This window comes from Chrysemys picta, chromosome 17 (assembly GCF_011386835.1).
Source record: "Chrysemys picta bellii isolate R12L10 chromosome 17, ASM1138683v2, whole genome shotgun sequence".
NCBI classification, from domain to species: Eukaryota; Metazoa; Chordata; order Testudines; family Emydidae; genus Chrysemys; species Chrysemys picta.
In genome coordinates, this window is record NC_088807.1 from 21,802,644 (window position 1) to 21,825,691 (window position 23,048).

Here is a 23,048-nt window from a genome sequence, read left to right on the forward strand (position 1 = left end):
TACCCTTCCTCTGTATGTCCATTCTCCTACCCACGGCTGTATCCTTTTTCCTTCGTTTTCTTCCCTCTGAATGTTAAAATCCGGCATGGAGATTACCTGGACATCTCCCCCAAATTCCTAGTTTAAAGGTCTCTTAATCAGTTGTGCCAGCCTCCATCCTAGAAATCTATTTCCCTCATTACTCAGGTGAAGTTCATCCCAGGAGAACAGTCCTCTGTCCATGAATGTCTCCCAGTGGCCATACATCTGAAAGTCCTCCTTATAGCACCACTGTCTGAGCCATATGTTGATCGTCATAATCTTGTCACACCTTTGTTGCCCTTCTCTAGGAACAGGCAGAATCCCACTGAAGATCACCTGAGCCTCGATTTCCTTAAGTGTCTTCTCCAACCTGGTATAGTCTCCCTAGATATGTTCCAGCAAGAATCTAGCTGTATCATTCATTCCCACATGAAGGACAATCAGGGGATTCTTTCCCGCTCCCGTTAGGATCCTCTTCAGCCTCAGGTCCACATCCTGTATCTTAGCACCCGGCAGACAGCTCACCCTTCTGTTCTCTGGATCAGCTCTAGTTACAGGCCTGTCTACTCTTCTCAGTAAGGAGTCCCCAATCACGTAGACCTGCCTTTTCCTGGTGATGGTGCGAGTCTCCGGTCTATCCCCTGCTCCCTCTGGCTGCAAGTCCTCTCGATTCCTATTCTCCCTTGCAATCCTCCGCAACCCATCCCGTATCCTCCTGGGGCTCATGTTTGGTGTTGTTATCTCCGTTGACTCTTCCCCTCTTCCTATAGGACTGGCTGCTCTTCTCTTCTTCTTCACCCTCTCACCTTCAGCGACCACCTGCTGTGCAGGGCTGCCCAGAGGATTCAGGGGGCCTGGGGTCTCCGGCATCAGGGGTCCTTCCGCTCTGGGTCTTTGGGGCACTTCGGCGGCGGGTCCTGGAGCAAGTGAAGGACCCGCCGCTGAATTGCCGCCGAAGACCCGGAGTGGAAGAAGCTCCGGGTCTTCGCTCCAGGTGTGTTCAGCAGCACTGAAGGACCTGCTGCCGAAGACCCACCGAAAACTCTTGTGGGGGTCCCTGCGGTGGCTGGGGCAAATTGCCCCACTTGTCCCCGCTCTGGGCAGCACTGCTGCTGTGCCCCTTCTTCATTTTCCAACTCTGCAGACCTGTTCCTGAGCTCTATTTCTTCTTCACTGGCCCGACTTTTCCTCTGCCTGGTTCTCTTAGTGACATGATTCCACCATCCACTTTCCTCACACAGCAGTCTCCCCTCAGAGTTCTTTGGTCCTGCTTCCATCTGCAAATCTGAGCTTTTCCCTTCAGCCTCCTCATGTCTTTGCTCCATCATCTGCTCAAACCCTCTTCTAAACTCAACCAGAGTTTCCACCTGCATCTCCAATCCTCGGATCTTTTCTTCCATCAACTCTATCAGGTGGCGCTTCATGCAGACGAAACTCTTATCAGGTACCCCCTCCAGGATCATGTACATGCCACAGCTTCCACATCCAGTCATCCTCATTGTGTCTTCCACTGCTGCCTCTGTATCGGTCATAGCCTTCCCACCTAAATCCTGTAAATCCGGGAAACATAAACCAAACCAAAACACCACCACCCACAGCAAAACAAACCTCCAACAAGCACCACAACACTGCTAGAACACCACACACTCCCTTCACTAGCCTGTGTGTTCTTCTGCCTGCCTCTGTTAGTCTTCCCCCAAACTCCCCCTACAAACTCCCACTCAAACTCCCCTGTTTACAGCTCTGTTTGCTGGCTCCTGTGCTGCTGCCCCTGCTCAGAGTGCCGGCTCCGCAACTCCCATTGGCCAGAGTTCCTATCACTGCAATGGGGCAGAGACAGGGTCAGGGATCCAGGGCACCATCCGAGATCTCCCCTGTCTCTGTTCCCATCACCAGGGGGCTGAGAACTCTTCCACACACAAAACCTTCACTGGCTGGACGTCCCATCTACTGAGTACCAGAGGTCACGGAGCCCCCCTGGGGCCTGGCTGGGTGTGGGGCTGGGAGCCGAGATGCCGGGCTGGGCCCCTCACCTGCTACAATGATCTGCACAGGGTCGCTGGGTTCCGAGTAGGCAGCTCGTACTGTTCTGTTGCTATAGCGACAGGTGTAGCTGCCACCGTGTTCCCGTCTGGCGCTGGTGATGGGAAATTCAGCCTCAGAGCCAGCAGGGTCTGTGTAAGTCAGATAGTTCCCATCTCCAGCCTTGTAGAGGAGGAACCTCATGCCCAGGCATTGATGCCGATACCGGATGGTGACATTTCCCCCCATGGGGATCACCCCACCGGGGCTGACGGAGATGGAGGGTTTGGGGTAGGACTCCTCTGGATTCACAAACAAACAGGCAGTAAGTGGGGGTGACAAACGGCGTCCGTCTCATTCAATCCTCTGCCCATCTGTCGCTCCAGCGTTTTACCTCCCGCCCGTCCCTGGGGTGCGGCCCGGCCCCGCGGCTCCCAGCCAGGGAGAGACACAGGACGGGGGAAAGGATTCCTTCAGTTCTCCAGCATCAATTCATTCCTGCCCCTATTGCAGTCAGGGGTGACTCCAGATTGACCCTGGGGGCTGAGATCAGAACCCGGCCCTGGACCCACTGCAGTTGGGGGTGAATTGGGATCTACCCTGGAGGGGTTTGTGGGACAAATCTGACCCTCTGAGCAAGCGGCTCCCAGGACAGGCCCCCCAAGAAACATGTTTACAAAATCCCCCGGTTGTTCTCACAATTTCCTGCCCCAATCTGCTCCCAGCCGCTGGGGATTTAGCTCCGCTCTGCACAGTGCCGGAGGCCCCTTTGGGGACGGGATATTTCAAAGCTGTTCAGGGGACGTTCCGAACGCTGGGTCGGGCTGAGCCGGACCCACGAGCAAAGCAGTGACACGCGCGTGTGCAGCAAGCCGAGGGTGAGACACAACGGTGCCTTGCTCCAGTCCCTCTGCGTGTCCACGTCTTACAGCCCTGCTCTGCCTGACCCGTTCCCCGGGCTCCTGCCAGCTCCCCAGGCACAGTTCGGGGACGCTGTGGGGTGCCTGGTGTCTTCACTCTGTATTTCCTGAGGGGCAGAGCTTTGAGTGCAGGTGAATTCACCCTGTGTGGTGCCCATCCCTGTAATGAGTGGGGCGAGGTCTCAGTCCCCACATCTGCGTGTACGAGGGAGCAGGGGTTTGACAGGATCATCCCTTTGGGGGATCTGCTCCCCTCACCCCTGACCCACGTCCTCGTCCTTAATGTGGAAATTCCCCCAGCTGCCCCATTCCACACAGATACTCACATCCCAACACCCCGCTCCGCCCGGCCAACCAGCAGCCTGGAAAGCAGATGGGTCTTTAGGGACCAGATCCCAGAGCAACTGGATCCTACGCCCTGGGCTCAGATCCCCCTGCCCCTGGGCACAGGCTGTATCCGATACTCACCGAGGAAGAGGACGGTGAGAGCAGATGCCATGATGTGGCACTGGGGGGTGTTTCAGACTCACAGGACTCGTGCTCTCTCTCAGCTCCGTACGGTCCCTGGGAGGAACCCCCTTCAGAGCGACAGCCCTTCTCTGGGGTCCACTCTCTCCTGGGGGTTAAGCCATAGGCTCCTCCGCCACCTGGAACCGCATCTCTCTGAGCCTTCAGCACGTCCTCAGCACAGGACATCTAAATCTCCCTGGATCCAGGTGGGCTCTGCCTGCTCTCCCCTGCCAGCCAGAACCCCTCCTCCCAGCTGGGCATCTGATATCACTGGTCCCAACAGCTCCTCCCCTGTCCTTTGTCTTCCGTCCCAGGTAAACAGGTCACCTGGGCCTCCTCTCCTCTCTTCTGTCCTCTGGCCCCCTTGGGCTGGAACTGGCTGGTCAGGTCACCGGGGTCCTCTCTCTGCAGCCCATTGTCCTCCCACTGGCCAGAACCGGCTGTGACTCCTGAGCTGGGCTTTCTGGTCACCCGTCACTGGGGTATCTGTTAGAACCCTCAACCCTCCCACTTCCCTGGTTCTTGTCACGCAGACAGCGAGCAGCAAAAGACCAGACGTCCGAAGCACAGACAATGTGATGTTTATTGGGGTTAGTTTCCAAGCCCTTCACACCAGTCGGGCTTATCTCCATACACCGATAGTGTCTGTTCCCCAGTGTCCCCTTCCCGGCTCTGATTCCGCAGAGCATTTACCCTGCGTCCCCTTTCCCAGCTCTGACATCGCAGAGCCGTGCCTGTGTCCCTGTACCCCGTTCCCTATATTCTGTTCCTGTTCCTGCCCCCTCCCTGTTAGCAAACGTGATTCCAGTTTCCCTTCCTATTTCCTGTTTGACCCCAGTTTATATAGTAATATTCTCAGCTATACCTTAACCAATCATTTTACTGAAATTTAACTAACCAATATTAACCACCTCGTTAAACTAGTAACACCCAGGGAAACTGAGTCCCATCCCCTCTGCATGCAAACCATTGAAAAAAACAAGAAAAAAAAAGAACTCTCCTCACTTCATCACAGCACCCCCTGGAGGTAAAACACCCCGATGCTAAGCTCCACCGAGCTTGAGGCCCGAGTGTGAGCTGAATGAGGAACTGTGCCGGGGGCTGCAGCCCCAGGAAGCCCGTGATGCACTCGGCCCCTTTCTTCCCATCAGATGGTTTCTCTGCAATCTCAAGCCAAATCTACCGCGGTCAGAGCAAAGCCAGCTCCCTGCAATGCCCTTCAAACCACATCCCCTCCGGCAGCTGCTCAGCCCCCCTCCCATCACCTCCCAGCCCCACATGGGAGCTGCCCAGTCTGGGGTCCAGCTGGGAAAGGGGGAATCTCAGGAGATGTCAAGAGGTGTCCAGGCCACCCTGACCTTTTCCAACAGGCCCACCTAGCCTCCGTCTAGCAGCTCAGAGCAGAGGAGGGCACCCCCCCACACACACAGTGCCCACCACAGAGCGACCCTCTCCCATGGAGCAGGGCAGAGATTCCTTTCTGACCCGGCAGGGCCCAGCACTCATCCTGGAGCATGAGGAGGGACCTGGCCAACCTCCTTCTCAGGGAGTGTCGCTGTAGATGCTGTTCATAGCCAAGTAGCGTGAGACAGAGACTGAACAGAGGGGTGGGAGGTTGTGGTTTCCGGCCCCCGCAATCGGACAGGGGAGGGATAAATTTAGATTCTAAGTTGCTAAAGCAGCAGCCGAAAAATCCGTGAAAAAGGGAAGTGTGTCCAGAGCCGGCACTCGCTTGCTGTTTCTGCTACTGCCTGGGAAACGCAGCGTAAACCTGACTCCACAGCAGCGACCCTGTAATATACCCTGGTTTTGGTATGGGAGTGGGGTCTAGTGGTTAGAGCAGGAGGGCCTTTCCCACCATAGGCACTGACTTCTACTGGTGCTGGTGGGTGCTCGACCCCCGTCTGCCCCCAGCTCCACCCTGACTCCGCCCGTGCCCCGCCCCCATTTCAACCCCTTCCCCAAAGTCCCTGCCCCAACTCCATCCCCTCTCTGCCCCTATTCTGACTCCTTCCCGAAATCCCCACCTGGCCCCGCCTCTTCCCTGCCTCCTCCCCTGAGGATGTCACATTCCCGCTCCTCCCCCTCCCTCTGGGAGCTTGCTACAGCTGTTTGGTGGCAGCAAGCACTGGGGAGGTAGGCGGAGGAGCTGAGACATGGCGCACTCAGGAGAGGGGGGAGGAGGAGGAGCTGGGACGGGGCAGGGAGCTTGGTTGCTGGTGGGTGCAGAGTCCCCACTAATTTTTCCGCACGGAGTCGGCGCCTGTCATAAATATAAAGGGAAGGGTAACAGCCTTTATGTATGCAGTAATACAAGATCCCTCTTGGCCAGCGGTACAGAATCACTTACCTGTAAGGGGTTAATCAGTTCAATTAATCTAGTCGGCACCTGACCAGAAGGACGGATAGGGAAGGAAGATACTTTCAAATGGGGGGGGAGGGGAGGCTTTGTTTCTTCTCTTGTGTGTGTGCTCGCTCTTGAGACAAAGAGTGGGACCAAGCAGGTAACCCAGCTCCTACTGAAATGGTACATCTAAAATTACAGAAATTGTAAGTAAAGGCAAGGAAATTCATTAGATTATCTTCTGTTTTACTTGTGAATTTTCCCTATGCCAAGAGGGAGGTTTATTCCTGTTTCGTAACTTTGAAGTTGAGCCTAGAGGGGAATCCTCTGTGTTTTATATCTTTTTACTACCCTGTAAATTTACCTTCCATCCCGATTTTACAGCGGTGCTTCTTTTACGTTTTATTTTATTTTTCTTTATAATAAAGTTCTTTTAAGAACCCGATTGGTTTTTAGTGTCCTAAAAACCCAAGGATCTGGTCTGTGCTCACTTTGTTAACCTATCGGTTGGTATATTATTCTCAAACCTCCCCCCCAGGAAATGGGGTGAAGGGGCTTGGGGGGATATTTTGGGGGGACAGGGCTCCAAGTGGCCCCTCCCTGAATGTTTGTTCAAATCACGTGGTGGTGGCAGAAATACCGTCCAAGGACAAGGAAAGGAATTTGTGCCTTGGGGAAGTTTTAATCCTAAACTGGTAGAAATAAACTCAGGGGGTCTTTCATGTGGGTCCCCACATCTGTACCCCAGAGTTCAGAGTGGGGAGAGAACCCTGACAGCACCTATGCACCCCTCCCCTCCGCACAGCAATCTCATCTCCCCCAGGTGCGACACACTCTCCTGGCTCCACGACAGGGGGGCTGGGAGCTGCCCATGGGGGCTGGTTTATGGTTCTGTATTTATTACAAATCTGGAGGTTAACAGCATGCAAAATAACATCAAAGCTGCCTTGATGTGTCCCCTCCCCCTACCGATTCTGAGTTTCCCCTACCCCCCATATGTGGGTCTGGGCAGGGCAGGAGGACAGCAGCTTGATGACATGAGGCTGCAGCGGGGAGAGCACAGCGTCCCCCCTAAATCTTCCCTAGAAGCAGAGTTCTCTGGGACTGGGGCTGTAGGGGGGTGAGTCTGTTGCCCCCAAGTGGATGGCGCCCAGTGGCTGCGGGGGGCTCTCACTGCGGGGCTCCCCGGCTCACGTTGATCGCATCGTACACACTGGGCTGCAGCGTCTGGAGGTCCAGCTCGGCGTAGGTGCCGGGGTCAGGCTCCTTGGGGTGGGAGGGGAGAGAGTCACTCGTGTGTGTGTGTGTGCGCGCATGCACCAAACACCCCCCCTGACACACACACAGAGCAGGGCCCATTCCCTCCAGCAGGGGGTGACAGGGGGACACACTCACCCACCCACCCCCTGCAATCCCATCTGGCGTTCCCATAAGCCCATCCCCATCCCAGCAGCCCGACCCCAAACCACTGAGTGTGCCAGGAAAGGCGGGGATGGGCGGGGACTACAAGGGCAGGTCAAGGTTGGGGTCAGACCCCATGGGGTAACAGGGGACACTTACCAGGGTCTGCTTCTGTTTCCCTTTGTCAATGGAGGATTCTGCAGAACAGAGACACCCGCTGAGCTGCACCCCCGGCTGGCCCAGAGCAGAACCCCACACCCAGCTCTGACCCCTCTGTCCAGCTGTACCAGCCCTGCCCCTCAGCCCTATAGGGGAGTCGTCCCCCCACTGCTCTGCCAGGAGGAGCCCCACCCCCTCCAGCTGCTGAGCCTGGATACCCTAGAAACAGGTCCCCTCCTCCTGCAGCCCAGCACTCCCTAGTGCTGCCCAGGGGCTTTGGGGCCAGCTCTCACTGCCAGAGGAGAGCGCCCCCTGCTGGCCTCCTGCCCCATCCCCTGGGTTTCCTTCCCTATCTCCCATCCCAACCATGACCCCTTCCCAGCCCGGCTTAGCAGCGGGTTTAACCCTTCCCTCGCTGGGAGGGGAACTCACTTCTTCGGGTTCTTCTGTAGCAGACGAAGGCCAGGAGGAGGAGCAGGAGGAGGAGGCCGGTGGCCGCCGCACTCACCCCGGCGATGATGGTGCGGGTCAGAACCGGTGCTGCGCTTGATACAGGTCCACCTGGGAAGCAGCAACAGGCCGTGAGCACCGTGAGTGGCTGGTTTGTTACCTGCTGCCCCAGCCCGTCCCCCGCGAGGACCCAGGGACCCACAGCAGAACATTCTATGGGGCTAGTGGGGCGGCAGGAACAGAGGGTGTTCTGGGTATTGGTGGTCAGAGGGTTCACTCCCAGTGGCAGAGGGCTGTACTGGGGTGGGGGCAGGGTGTGAAGTGGGGGGCTGTACCTCAGGCCCCTTGCTTGTGAAGCCAGCTGGGCCTGGATCCTGCAGCACCCACCCACCAGGCCCCTGTCCTGGGAATTTCTCAGAGCAGCTTCATCTCACTTCTGCGTAGGAATCATATGGGTGGGGGATGGCAGTGGGACGGGGCTTGTGTCCGAGGAGGGAGCTTTGAGATCATTGGGAGAACCATGCCCTGCTGAAGTGATCAGCAGAGGAAGACGTAACGGTGCTGTCATTGCAACAGCTGTCATTAGGTTCCAGAGTCAATTATATGTCACTCTGAATCAGTGGGTTCAAGTGTTAACACCATGTCTATCTGGACTGAGAGGTTCCAGGGTTAATACCACACTGGGCAGCACCCCAGCGAAAGGTGAGACCTGCTTCTGAGCCGTTCCACTCGGCTGTCTGTAGACTCAGGCAGACAGACAAGATACATGGGGTCATTATCCCCGGCACTGTTCTCCCATGGAGATATGCACCGACCTGTGCCCCATAGGGGTGGCTTTGTGGTGCCGGTGGACAGCAAAGAAACCCAGTTTGTGGTGGCCCCAGGTGGGGATTTTTCCACAGCTGGTTTGATGGTGATTCCCCACCACCAGCCCCGGAACCTGGCCCTGCGCTGCCGGGGCGGGTGGAAGCCGGCATCGTTCCTGACTGAGTCGGGTCCATTCCCCCTGCGGGAATAGAACCAGCATCTCTCAGGGGTGTGGTGCAGGGCTGAGAAAGCTGGAGCCCTGGTGTCTGTGGTTACTTATACAGGGAATCTCTCCTCCCCCAACCGGCAATGGCGGCTCTTCCCCGGGCTGAGCCGGCGTCCCTGGGGAGAGGACGGGATCCAGGGATTCGGGCCGGCTCAGCGCCCCGGGGATCCCAGAACGGGGAGGATCGGCCCAGTGAGACCCTGAGCGCAGATACAGCCCCTGCCTGGCTCCACGGAAACCAGAACCAAAATCATTACTGACTAGTATTAATTACCAGGAGCCCCTGTCGTGGGCCAGCTCCCCCGTGTGCTCGGAGCTGTACAGACACACGACACAGAGACGGTCCCTGCCCCAGCCCGGTGCCATTCACACCTGGAGTCACTGCGGAGCAGGTCTGGGTGCGGCTGTCCCTATTTCGGGGGAGGAACGTCCCTGTGTCTATAGAGCTACAGGGGAGCTTGTCTGCCAAACGGGGCTGAATCAAACCAGGGGGTGATAATACCGACAGCCCAGACTTGCTCTGAGACCTCCTGAGCGCCGAGTTGGGTGTGGGGCTGGGAGCAAGCACGCTGAGCCAGGCCCCTCACCTGCTATCACCAGCTCCACGGGGCAGGAGGAGACAGACCGTGAGACGCAGACCCCGACACGGTCACTGTGCCCCGTCCCCACAGCCCAGCCCCAGTGACGAGGCCAATACAGGGGCTTGCAGGGAGAGTCTCCTGGATGTTTCTCCCCCAAATCCAGGACCGAGAGAGCTGGGCTAGCGACACAAGAGGCACAGGGTCCCCACCCCTCAGCAGGGCAACACGTGGATCCATCTGCCAGGATCCTATGGAGGGGTGGCGGGGGCAGGGCAAGGAGAGGCCGAGGCGACCTAGAGGCCAATTGCGTTTTATCTCCATCAGCTGGGGAAGGAGAAATCAGTTGAGCGGGGAATGATCACAAGTGAATCAGAGTTCGCTGGTGTAGCAGGAACTGCTGGGTAGGGTCACACTGGGAACTATTGCTGAGCTCGCCTGGACAGTAACTGCCATTGGCTGAATTCAACCCACTTCCTGGGCAACAATTTACATTCCTGGAGCACCAGGATCTGGCGTTAGAACGTCCAAGGCACTAGGCCAGAACCCACCGCTCTACGGTCCCTTCGCGGCTTCTCTGTTCTTAGGCTGGTTTGTTGTGTCTGGAGCCATCCCCTTGCGCCGTCTCTGTTTGCTGCTCTGAGTTCCAGCTCAGATACCTGCAGCTCTCTCTCCAGGCGATGGGTCGGCTTCTCAAGCAAACAACTGTCCCTCCGCTGCTTTATCTAGAGTCCCTTCGCTCTCTGGCAATTTTTCCCTTCCTGGCGCTGCCCCTGAAGGTGCTGAGTGGACGTTTTGTCTGTACTATTTGCTTTACTTTCGCTACAGCTCACTTCCTCCTCATTTCTTCAGCCCGTTTCTCTTTGCTTACAGCTGGTTTCTGTCACATTTCATTCGTGCTTTACTTCTCCTGCGGTTTTCTAACAATTTCTTTGGTAACGTAGAGACTCTTTTTTCTTTGTGTTTCACAGCCTGGTTCTTCCTCTAACTTTCCCCCTCATGCCTCTGTCTTTCCTCTGTCTGCCTCCTCCTGTTCCTGCCATCTCTGTCCCTTCTCAACGGGACTTTCTCCCTGACAGCTCTGTACCTGGCGTCCTTTGATGACACAGCTCGGCCCCGGGTCCCTTTCCACTGGTTCCCCGCTCGCTGGGTCCTGCATTTCTGGTGCCGGTTGGTACCTCACTGGCTGCTGGTGTCTCTCTCCCAGCACTGGGAGGAAGGGGTAGCTCAGTGGTTTGAGCAGTGGCCTGCTAAATCCAGAGTGGTGAGTTCAATCCTTGAGGGCCATTTAGGGAACTAGGGTATAAATCTGTCTGGGGATTGGCCCTGTTTTGAGCAGGGGGTTGGACTAGAACCTCCTGAGGTCCCTTCCAACCCTGATATTCTATGATTCACTGGGCAGCCTCCCTCCAAACCAGGGCCGGCTCCAGGTTTTCTGCTGCCCCAAGCGGCAAAAAAGAAACAAAAAAAAACTGCAGCAGTGCGATCGCACCGCTCCACTCTTCGAGGGCAGGTCCTTCACTCCGAGAGGGACTGAGGGACCTGCCTCCGAAGATCCGGTCGTGCCGCCCCAAGCACCTGCTTCTTTAGCTGGTGCCTGGAGCCGGCCCTTGCTCCAAACTCTACCAGCTGTTTCCACCAGGAGCCTTGGGGGCGGGGGGAGGAGCTGCTGGCTGCTGTCCCTCGCTGTTTTCTATCTCTCCCCATCACAAAAAAATCCCGCCCCAGGCTCGAGCTCCCCCCACTTCTGCTGCCCGGGAATCCTTGGGGGTCTCCCCACAGCTGTGAGCTGCCACTTTGTGCAGCTCCCACAGCTCTTGAACCTGACAGCCCCCAGCCCAGGTGGGCATCACACAGCCAGCCCTGGAATGCAGTCACAGGCTGGGGGCGGGGCCGGCTGGGCAGCCCCTGGGCCCCGACTCCTCTGTATGTCAGCAGAGCCAGGGAAACCAGGGGAGCATCCCCCTTGGAAATCCCCTTGCTCTGCAACTCCCCCTGGGGCAGGGATCCCCCCTCCCTCTGCCCCGAAACACGAGCAGCTGCTGCTGTCCCTTGCTGGGGAACCCACCAGTGATTCTGTCCCTGCCCCCGAGCCAGGCGTCTCCTCTGCTGTGCCCAGGGCTCAGGGCAGAGCCTGGCTCTAAGTGCCCCATTGGTGCAGAGACCCCCTGATCAGGGGCATGAACAGGAATAAAAATGTGGCCGCTTTTGGAGGGGCACTTTGTGTGCCCCCCGCAGCCAGAGGAGCTGGCTCTGCTCCCCGGAGGAGTTCTGTGCTCCAGCCCCATTGATTCGGGGGGGCCCTGTGCCTGCTTCCCCCTTGCACATGGCCCTGCTCCTGAGGGTCTGGCTGGGGGTGGGGCTGGGAGCGGGGATACTGAGCCGGGCCCCTCACCTGCTACCACCAGCTCCACGGGGTCACTGGGATGTGACCAGATGAACCTGTTTGATTTCTTGTGATAATAGCAGCTGTAGCTCCCTGCGTCTCTCCAGCTCACGCTGTGAATGGGAAACTCAGTCACGTCCCCAGCCGGCTCCATGTCCTGCAGCGCGTTTGGGTTCCCATCTTTGTACAGATGGAACCTCACGTTCTGGTGTGAACCCCGACACCGGATGGTCACGGCTCCCCCTGGGGCGACCCCCCCGCTGGGGCGCAGGGAGATGGAGGGTTTGGGGTAGCTGAGCTCTGCATTGAGAAGGGGACAGGCTGTGAGACAGACCCCGGCACAGTCACCGCACTGGTGGGGGCCTAGGGTGATCAGACAGCAAGTGTGAAAAATCGTGATGGGGTGGGGGGTAATAGGAGCCTATGTAAGAAAAAGCCTCAAATATCGGGATTGTCCTTATAAAATCGGGACATCTGGTCACCCTAGGTGGGCCTCACACAGCCTGCGAGGGAATGCAGTCACAGGCTGGGGGCGGGGCCGGCTGGGCAGCCCCTGGGCCCCGACTCCTCTGTGTGTCACCAGACCTGGGGCAACTGGGGGAGCATCTCCTGGGACAGGCCCCTGCTCTGCAGCTCCCCCTGGGGGCAGGGCCATGTTCCCACTAATTTTTTACATCCATGTACGGAATCAGTTTTGTTATGTGCACAGAGAGGTGATGTGTGGCAGCAGGGGTGGGGCCGAGGGGTTCTGAGTGCGGGAGGGGGCTCAGGGCTGGGGCCGAGGGTTGGGGTGTGGGGGCTCTGGGGTGGGGCTGGGGATGAGGGATTTGGGGTTCAGGCTGCCCCAGAGCTGTGGCAGGGAGAGAGGACTTCCCCCAGCCCTCTCTCGCTGCAGCAGCCCAGGGCCAGGGGAGAAATTCCTCTCCCTGACGGCAGCAGGTTACAGGGAACTTAGGGGCAGAGATCTGCACACCCTCAGCCCCGAATCTCCAGCGGCTGCTCCTGCCCCATGGCTGAGGAACCCCTCAGTGACTCATGTCCTCGCGCTGCCCCTGACACCGGATGGTGACGTCTGCCCCTGGGGCGGTGACCCCAGTGGGGCTCAGAGAGATGGAGGGTCTGGGTAAGCTGGGATCTGCGCACAGGAGACAGGCTGTGAGAGCCAGACCCGGGCACCCATCCAGCCCCGGCCTCCACAGCCAGCCACAGCCACGGGCAGATCCAGGGGACCGCAGGCAGATATTCCCTCCCAGATCCCAGAGTTCCCCCCACCCACAATCCCAGCCCTGCGAGCTGGGCTCCCAGCCCCACAGACACCGAGCCGCAGCTCCCTAGTTCTTCGGTCCTCATATGCCGTGTGTGTCCCCTGCCTCATTCACTGCGTCTGGCCTACCCTGAACACGGAGCGACAGGGCTGTTTACGCTGCAGTCTGGGGAGCTCCTGGATTCCCTGTGGCCGCTGAGCTCTCACGTAGCAGCGTCCATGAGCAGCGCTTTCCCCCAGCTGCGCTGGGCTAGGAGACGCTGTCCCATCCTGGTGGCAATGACCTGACCTCAGGTCACGCCGTCGGCACCCATTGGCTGGACCGCGCTGTGATAGAGCTGGGCAGGAAGCCATCAGCCCTTCGCAGACTCCACCTGCCCCAGACGCTGCAGCGCGGCTCCTCCTCAGCACAGGCTGCTGCGAGGGCACCACGTTTGGCCCCCGCTCCTGGCATCAGCTTCCCGCAGACAGAGTCAAGTCCGAGGTCTCTGCCCTGATCTCTGAGGTGCTCGAGGGCTGAGCCCAGCATTTTCCCGGCTCCGGCTGCAGGGTGCTGCGAGTGCCGGGTGCGTGGGCCCGGACTGGCCACTTGAGGACAAGTCTCCCAAGGCGCCGGGTGCACACGCGAGCGGCTAGTCCTGCCCGGCCATGGCTCCATTGCTATTTTAAGCTCCATCAGAGCTAGCCCGGGTGCCGCACGCCGGCCCCCAGCTGCAGGGCAGACACCCGACAACAGCCCACAGCTCTGGGGGGACCCCGGGGTGACGGCTCCCTGCCTCCGTCCCGGCCACAATCAGGGTCATGCTTGTCTGGGCAGGGGACAGAACTTCCTCTGAGGCCGGGCCCAGGCTGCAGAACGAGCTCCCCCACCTGCCAAGGTCACCCCAAACCTCCCCACCTCCGGCTCCAAGGCCAGCGCCCTGCCCCGGCCAGCCTGCTCCGTTATCGACCCAGGGCAGCGCAGCCATTGACCCCCGAAAGTGCCCCAGACCAGACCCTCCGTGGTGGGCACAGAGCTCCCCCGGGAGAGGACAAGAGACAACGACCCGTCCGTGACAGACGGGATCACATTGCTTAATGCTCGACTGGCAGGCGCCCGACACCGCGGTGACCAGGGCAGTGTCAGACCATGTGCAGTGTAGAAGGCTGCTCCCCCCTGGCTGGGACCACCCCAGTGACTCCGTCCCTGCTGCCTAGCCGGGCGTCCCCTCTGCTGCGCCCAGGGATCAGAGCAGAGCCTGGCTCTGAGTGGCCCATCGGGGTGAACCCCCCCCGGGATCTAGCTGGGTGTGGGGCAGGAGCTGCTGGGCTGGGCCCCTCACCTGCTACAATGATCTGCACAGGGTCGCTGGGCTCCGAGTAGGCAGCTGGTCCTGTTCTGTGGCTATAACGACAGGTGTAGTTTCCGCTCTGTTCCCGTCTGGCGCTGGTGATGGGAAATTCAGCCTCAGAGCCAGCAGGGTCTGTGTAAGTCAGATAGTTCCCAACTCCAGCCTTGTAGAGGAGGAACTTCATCCCCAGGTGCTGATTCCGACACCGGATGGTGACGTTTCCCCCCACGGGGATCACCCCACCAGGGCTGACGGAGATGGAGGGTTTGGGGTAGGGCCCCTCTGTATGCACAAACAAACAGGCAGTAAGTGGGGGTGACACAAACCGCATCCGTCTGACTCAATCCTCTGCCCATCTGTCGCTCCAGCGTTTTACTCCCTGCCTGTCCCTGGGGTGCAGGCCCGGCCCCGTGGATCACAGATGGGGAGAGAGACAGAGGACGGGGGAAAGGAGATTTCTAGTCTCAGATTCCTTCAGTTCTCCAGGGTCAATTCAGCCCTGCCCCCGCTGCAGTCAGGGGTGACTCTGGATTGACCCTGGGGGGCTGAAATCAGAGTCACCCGCTTCTGTTTTTCTAACACTGTAGCAGAGCTGCAGTGTGACGAACTGGGACTGTTCTTACTGTGGGCTTTGAATGCTGACAGGGGAGTGTGGCTAGGATAGTCTGCATTGGGCGATGGGAGACTGACCGAGGGAGAATACCTGAGCATGTAACCTGAGAACCCTGGAAGGGGTTAGAGTCCAGGTGACACCTTAGCCCGGGAAACTGAACAAAGGCTGTGGGAGGGGTCACTGAAGGCAGAGTTTCAGGAGCTGGCTGGGAGGCAGACGGGGCTGTGACCTCGCAAGGGGGCTGGGGCGCCCTGGGACCCCAAAATGGAGCAGCTGGTGGTACCCCAGAAGTATCACCGCCAGCTGCTGTGCCGGGCCCATGACATTCCCCTCTCAGGGCACCAGGGAACCTGGCGTACCCAGCAGAGGCTGCTACGGAGCTTTTACTGGCCTGGGGTCTTTGTTACTGTCTGACAGTACTGCGGATCCTGTGACCCTGTCAGAGGGGGAGGAAGGCCTGGGACAAGAGGAAAACGGCTTTAGGACCCTTGCCCAGCACAGAGGAGTCTTTCCAGAGGGTGACCAAGGTAAAAAGGGGGGCTCTGAACCAAGAGAGCCCGAATCACCGACCTCCAGACTGGAGCGCTGGGAGAAGACCACAGCCCAGTTGGAACCCCAGGGGTATTAGGGTGGGAAAAGGGCACAGGCTGCATAAACCTTCCCACATGCGAACTACGAGTGCCACCGAGCACCCCGACCTAAGGGGGGGCGTGAAACTGGAGGGGCCTGGTGTAATTCTCACCAAGGAATGGGAGGGATGCGGGGGCATCCATGGGAACGGGGGTAGATTCGAACTTCCCCGGGTCACTGGCTAAAGTGACCCTGCTCAGTTCAGTCTTGAAGGGGGGAGAGATGTGACGAACTGGGATTGTTCTTACTGTGGTCTGTGAATGCTGACAGGGGAGTGTGGCTAGGATAGTCTGCATTGGGGGATGGGAGACTGACCGACGGAGAATACCTGAGCATGTAACATGACCCCAAGATGGACCTAACTGAGGGGGTCCTGTGGTCTGTGCCTACAAGATCTGTCTTGGACTGTTTTCAGAGTAACAGCCGTGTTAGTCTGTATCCGCAAAAAGAAGAACAGGAGTACTTGTGGCACCTTAGAGACTAACAAATTTATTAGAGCATAAGCTTTCGTGGACTACAGCCCACTTCTTCGGATGCATATAGAATGGAACATATATTGAGGAGATATATATACACACATACAGAGAGCATAAACAGGTGGGAGTTGTCTTACCAACTCTGAGAGGCCAATTAATTAAGAGAAAAAAAAAACTTTTGAAGTGATAATCAAGCTAGCCGAGTACAGACAGTTTGATAATAAGTGTGAGAGTACTTACAAGGGGAGATAGTCAATGTCTGTAATGGCTCAGCCATTCCCAGTCCTTATTCAAACCGGAGTTGATTGTGTCTAGTTTGCATATCAATTCTAGCTCACCAGTCTCTCTTTGGAGTCTGTTTTTGAAGTTTTTCTGTTGTAATATAGCCACCCGCAGGTCTGTCACTGAATGACCAGACAGGTTAAAGTGTTCTCCCACTGGTTTTTGAGTATTTTGATTCCTGATGTCAGATTTGTGTCCATTAATTCTTTTGCGTAGAGACTGTCCGGTTTGGCCAATGTACATGGCAGAGGGGCATTGCTGGCACATGATGGCATATATCACATTGGTAGATGTGCAGGTGAACGAGCCCCTGATGGTATGGCTGATGTGATTAGGTCCTATGATGATGTCACTTGAATAGATATGTGGACAGAGTTGGCATCGGGGTTTGTTACAAGGATAGGTTCCTGGGTTAGTGGTTTTGTTCAGTGATGTGTGGTTGCTGGTGAGTATTTGCTTTAGGTTGGGGGGTTGTCTGTAAGCGAGGACAGGTCTGTCTCCCAAGATCTGTGAGAGTAAAGGATCATCTTTCAGGATAGGTTGTAGATCTCTGATGATGCGCTGGAGAGGTTTTAGTTGGGGGCTGAAGGTGACAGCTAGTGGTGTTCTGTTATTTTCTTTGTTGGGCCTGTCTTGTAGGAGGTGACTTCTGGGTACTCGTCTGGCTCTGTCAATCTGTTTTTTCACTTCAGCAGGTGGGTATTGTAGTTTTAAGAATGCTTGATAGAGATCTTGTAGGTGCTTGTCTCTATCCGAGGGATTGGAGCAAATGCGGTTATATCTTAGAGCTTGGCTGTAGACAATGGATCGTGTGGTGTGTCCTGGATGGAAGCTGGAGGCATGTAGGTAAGTGTAGCGGTCAGTAGGTTTCCGGTATAGGGTGGTATTGATGTGACCATCGCTTATTAGCACAGTAGTGTCCAGGAAATGGACCGCATGGCCCCACAATATGCCAACATTTTTATGGCTGACTTAGAACAACGCTCCCTTAGCTCTCGTCCCCTAACGCCCCTACTCTACTTGCGCTACATTGATGACATCTTCATCATCTGGACCCATGGAAAAGAAGCCCTTGAGGAATTTCACCATGATTTCAATAATTTCCATCCCACCATCAACCTCAGCCTAGATCAATCCACACAAGCGGTCCATTTCCTGGACACTACTGTGCTAATAAGCGATGGTCACATCAATACCACCCTATACCGGAAACCTACTGACCGCTATACTTACCTACATGCCTCTAGCTTCCATCCAGGACACACCACACGATCCATTGTCTACAGCCAAGCTCTAAGATATAACCGCATTTGCTCCAATCCCTCGGATAGAGACAAGCACCTACAAGATCTCTATCAAGCATTCTTAAAACTACAATACCCACCTGCTGAAGTGAAAAAACAGATTGACAGAGCCAGACGAGTACCCAGAAGTCACCTCCTACAAGACAGGCCCAACAAAGAAAATAACAGAACACCACTAGCTGTCACCTTCAGCCCCCAACTAAAACCTCTCCAGCGCATCATCAGAGATCTACAACCTATCCTGAAAGATGATCCTTTACTCTCACAGATCTTGGGAGACAGACCTGTCCTCGCTTACAGACAACCCCCCAACCTAAAGCAAATACTCACCAGCAACCACACATCACTGAACAAAACCACTAACCCAGGAACCTATCCTTGTAACAAACCCCGATGCCAACTCTGTCCACATATCTATTCAAGTGACATCATCATAGGACCTAATCACATCAGCCATACCATCAGGGGCTCGTTCACCTGCACATCTACCAATGTGATATATGCCATCATGTGCCAGCAATGCCCCTCTGCCATGTACATTGGCCAAACCGGACAGTCTCTATGCAAAAGAATTAATGGACACAAATCTGACATCAGGAATCAAAATACTCAAAAACCAGTGGGAGAACACTTTAACCTGTCTGGTCATTCAATGACAGACCTGCGGGTGGCTATATTACAACAGAAAAACTTCAAAAACAGACTCCAAAGAGAGACTGGTGAGCTAGAATTGATATGCAAACTAGACACAATCAACTCCGGTTTGAATAAGGACTGGGAATGGCTGAGCCATTACAGACATTGACTATCTCCCCTTGTAAGTACTCTCACACTTATTATCAAACTGTCTGTACTCGGCTAGCTTGATTATCACTTCAAAAGTTTTTTTTCTCTTAATTAATTGGCCTCTCAGAGTTGGTAAGACAACTCCCACCTGTTTATGCTCTCTGTATGTGTGTATATATATCTCCTCAATATATGTTCCATTCTATATGCATCCGAAGAAGTGGGCTGTAGTCCACGAAAGCTTATGCTCTAATAAATTTGTTAGTCTCTAAGGTGCCACAAGTACTCCTTGTCTTGGACTGTGTCCCTGTCATCTAAATAAACCTTCTGCTTTACTGGCTGGCTGAGAGTCATGGTGAATCGCAGGAAGCCGGGGGTGCAGGGCCTTGTGTCCCCCCACACTCCGTGACATGCAGCTCTGCTGGAGTTGAGCTGAACGTGGATTATTCTTTAAAATATTCAAAAAAATACAGTTTCCCCAATTCTCTGGCAATGTGCTGTATGCACAGGAGTGCGGGGGGAAGGGGGATCGTGGGACAAATCTGAGTACTTTGAGCAAAGGCTCCGAGAAAGACGTTTGCAAAATCCCCCGGTTGTTTGAACATTTTCCTGCCCACCCCCAGGGCTCAATCTCTGGCTCTGCTCTGCCCCAAACTGCTCTGAGCCGCTGGGGATTTAGCTCCGCTCTGCACGGTGCTGGCGGCCCCTCTGGGGACGGGATATTCCCAAAGGTGTTCAGGGGACGTTCCAAATGCCGTGCCGGGCTGAGCCGGACCCACGAGCAAAGCAGTGACACGTGTGTGCAGGGCCGGTGCAAGGAAGTTTCGTGCCCTAGGTGAAGCTTCCACCTTGCACCCCACTCTCACCCAGCTAACCCCGCCCCCCATGGCACCTAACCAGCCCCCCACCCAGAGAGGACCCCCCGCATCAGCTACCCCCCCCGCAGCTAACCCGACCCAGGGAGATCCCCCCCATTGCGGCAGCTAACCCCGCTCGGGGAGCCCCCCCTCTGCGGCAGCTAACCTCGCCTGGGGAGACTCTCCCCCCGTGCCAGCTAACCTCGCCTGGGGAGCCCCCCCCCCACGGTAGCTAACCCCAGCTCACCTCGGCTCTCTCTCCTCCGCTGAGCACACCAGCACCGCTCTAATTCTCCTCCCCTCCCAGGCTTGCAACGCCGATTGGAGGAGACTTAGAGCAGGGGCTGTGTGCTCAGCAGAGGAGGCAGTGTGGAGGTGATCTGGGGTGGGGAGCGGTTCCCCTATGCGTCCCACCCCCGTTACTCTGGGCATCCCTCCCCGTGCCCCCCAGCCCCAGGTCACCTTCACTCCACCTGTCACAGGGATGGTATGTTTGTAGAAATTTTGGTGGTGCCCAGAACCTGCCCCCGCCCAAACTCTGCCCCGCACCTGCCCAAGGCTCTGGAAGGGAGTTTGGGTGAGGGAGGAGGTCTGGGGTGCAGGCCTTAGGTTAGGGGAGCAGATTGGGGTGAAGGGTGCAGGCTCTGGGAGGGAATTTTGGGGTGGGAGGGGTGCAGAGGGATGGGGTGCAGGGGTGACGGCTGTGGCTGCAGATGAGGGGTTTGGAGTGTGGGAGGGGCTCAGGGCGAGAGTAGGAGTGTGGGGGTGAGGGTTCTGACTGCGACTGGGGATAAGGTGTTTGGGGTGTGGGAGAGGCTCAGGGCTGGGGCAGAGGGTTGGGGTGTGGGGGTGTGAGGGCTCTGGCTGGGACTGGCAATAAGGTGTTTGGGGTGCTGGAGGGGCTCAGGGCTGGGGCAGAGGGTCAGGGTGTGGGGGGATGAGGGCTCTGGCTGGGGCTGGGGATAAGGTGTTTGGGGTGCTGGAGGGGCTCAGGGCTGGGGCAGAGGGTCAGGGTGTGGGGGGATGAGGGCTCTGGCTGGGACTGGGGATAAGGTGTTTGGGGTGTGGGAGAGGCTCAGGGCTGGGGCAGAGGGTTGGGGTGTGGGGGGGTGAGGGCTCTGGCTGGGACTGGCAATAAGGTGTTTGGGGTGCTGGAGGGGCTCAGGGCTGGGGCAGAGGGTCAGGGTGTGGGGGGATGAGGGCTCTGGCTGGGACTGGGGATAAGGTGTTTGGGGTGCTGGAGGGGCTCAGGGCTGGGGCAGAGGGTCAGGGTGTGGGGGGATGAGGGCTCTGGCTGGGGCTGGGGATAAGGTGTTTGGGGTGCTGGAGGGGCTCAGGGCTGGGGCAGAAGGTCAGGGTGTGGGGGGATGAGGGCTCTGGCTGGGACTGAGGATAAGGTGTTTGGGGTGCTGGAGAGGCTCAGGGCTTGGGCAGAGGGTTGAGGGTGTGGTGGGGAGGTGAAAGCTCTGGCTGGGGGTGTGGGCTCTGGGGTGGGGCAGACCTGGGGATGAGTTTGGGGTACAGACAGGCTGGTCTGGGACAGGGGCCAGAGAGGAGGACTCCCCCCAGCCCTTTCCCTGCTGGCAGCAGCAAGCTCTGGGGGAGGAGCCCCCCTTTTCTGCCCCCCCAGCAGCACACTCACCCCCACCACTGTCACTGCATGTGCTCCTAGGGTCCCTCTCATGTCCTGGAATCTCCCTCGCCTCCCCCATGGTGGGTGCCGGGGGTTGCTGCATGTGCCTCCTCCCCTGCTGTTGCCCCTGACTGTAGCCCCACTGGGGGTGAGGGATGGGGGTCCCTCCTTGCCCAGCATGGGGCAGGAGCGGTGACTGCGGGCAGGGGGGTCCCCTGTCATTGTGCTGCTGGAGGGTCCCATTGGAAAAGGGAAGGGTCTGAGGGGGAAGGGCAGGCTCAGAGTCAGTCTGCCCTGGCACTGGAGAGGGGGGGCACTAGGACCCTGCGGCAGCAGTTGCTGCAGACAAAGACAGACAGGCTCTGCTCCAGGACAGAGACTCTCTGCTGCGGGGGGGGGGCGCTGTGAAAGGCAAGCGGGGGGCCGCAGGTGGGGCCGGGGTGGACACACGGCCCCAAGTATTGCTGGAGCTGGGCCTCTGGCTCTGAATATAGCTGGTGCCCGAGCATCACGTGGATATGGAACTAGCTGCCTAGTTTGCCTAAATGCTCTGCTGGAGTTGGGCTGAACGTGGATTAGTCTTTAAAATATTCTAAAAACCACATTTACTCCGATTGTCCGGCAATGTGCTGTATGCACAGGAGTGCGGGGAGGGGGGGGGGGGGGTTCGTGGGAGAAATCTGAGTCCTTTGAGCGAAGGCCTCCGAAAACCACATTTGCAAAATCCCCCGGTTGTTCTGACAGTTTTCTGCCCACCCCCCGGGGCTCAATCTCTGGCTCTGCTCTTCCCCGAACCACTCCCAGTCGCTGGGGATTTAGCTCCGCTCTGCATGGTGCCGGCGGCCCCTCTGGGGATGGGATATTTCAAAGCTGTTCAGGGGACGTTCCGAACGCCGGGCCGGGCTGAGCCTGACCCACGAGCAAAGCAGTGACACGCGCGTGTGCAGCAAGCCGAGGGTGAGACACAACGGTGCCTTGCTCCAGTCCCTCTGTGTGTCCACGTCTTACAGCCCTGCTCTGCCTGACCCGTTCCCTGGCCTCTTGCCAGCTCCCTGGGCACAGTTCGAGGGCGGTGTGGGGTGGCTGGTGCCCTGAGTCTGGGGGGCAGAGCTTTGAGAGCAGGCGAATTCACCCTGTGTGGTGCCCATCCCTGTAATGAGTGGGGCGAGGTCTCAGTCCCCACTTCTGGGTGTGGGAGGGAGCAGAGGTCTGACAGGATCATCCTTTTGGGCGATCTGCACCCCTCATCCCCCACCCACGTCCCTCGTCCTTAATGTGGAAATTCCCCCAGCTGCCCTATTCCCCACAGATACTCACGTCCGGACACCCCGCTCCGCCCGGCCAGCCACCAGCCTGGAAAGGAGATAGGCCGTTAAGGACCAGATCCCAGAGCAACTGGATCCTACACCATGGTCTCAGATCCCCCCCACTCCATGGGCACATGTCCTGGTCTCAGATCCCTCCACCTCATGGACACACACCCTGGCTGTGTCCGATACTCACCGAGGAAGAGGATGGTGAGAGCAGACGCCATGACGGGGTCAGCGAGGGGCCCCTCACTGCTGCCACCAACACCCCGGTCTCCAGCTCCACCGAGCCCCAAATAAGGAACTCCGCTGCTGGCTGCAGCTACAGGAAGTCAAAAGTCAAAAGATGTCTCATCTTTTCCTGTGTCCATCAAACATTGTCTGTTATCTGCTGGTGAAATCTAGTGCGGTCAAAGTAAGAGAGGTCTTTGAAAATGAAAGAAACCCAGGGACTGTTAGCCTGGCTAAGCATCATGCAGCTCCCAGCTTGTCTGTGTCTCTGTGGGGTGTGGGGACAAGTCACCCTCAATGTACCCTGCAGCCTTGTGAAAGGTGCATCAGGCTGAGAGCCAGGTGACCACGGGGTCTCATCTTCAATCTTCTGCTGACCACGATTTCCATGACAATTCCATCCCCTTTTCATTCTGGGTTCAAGCGGCTGATGACCCATGTAGGTAAAATTAATACATGATCATGCAATTAAAGGCTGGCGTCGTAATGGACCTGCATGATGGGGCAGAG

At 57.2% G+C, this 23,048-nt stretch overlaps 1 protein-coding gene across 2 annotated transcripts; it reads right to left on the bottom strand.

Moving 5' to 3' along the window:
* Positions 1 to 5,550: 5,550 nt before the first annotated feature.
* On the bottom strand, positions 5,551 to 22,853 carry LOC101946999 (leukocyte immunoglobulin-like receptor subfamily B member 3). Of its 2 annotated transcripts, XM_065571715.1 has the most exons (6): positions 22,504 to 22,853; positions 22,318 to 22,353; positions 14,411 to 14,701; positions 7,810 to 7,938; positions 7,378 to 7,415; positions 5,551 to 7,083 (listed from the first exon to the last, which is right to left on the bottom strand). In XM_065571715.1, the coding sequence occupies exons 1-6, from the start codon at positions 22,532 to 22,534 to the stop codon at positions 6,988 to 6,990; spliced, it is 621 nt and encodes a 206-aa protein (XP_065427787.1). In that variant the 5' UTR covers positions 22,535 to 22,853; the 3' UTR covers positions 5,551 to 6,987. The 2 variants fall into 2 exon arrangements, with proteins under 2 accessions (XP_065427787.1, XP_065427786.1); XM_065571714.1 differs by lacking the exons at positions 5,551 to 7,083; positions 7,378 to 7,415; positions 7,810 to 7,938 and adding an exon at positions 11,168 to 12,124.
* Between the last annotated feature and the right edge of the window lie 195 nt (positions 22,854 to 23,048).

Excerpts from the sequence above, each read along its gene's own strand:
- LOC101946999 (XM_065571714.1), bottom strand. The coding sequence starts at position 22,534 with ATGGCGTCTGCTCTCACCATCCTCTTCCTCG. Across the intron at positions 14,702-22,317 it reads GCGGAGCGGGGTGTCCGGAC|AGGGGCCCTACCCCAAACCC; the intron begins GTGAGTATCTGT and ends TTGTGCATACAG. Across the intron at positions 12,125-14,410 it reads TGTGCAGATCATTGTAGCAG|AGCTCAGCTACCCCAAACCC; the intron begins GTGAGGGGCCCA and ends TTCTCAATGCAG.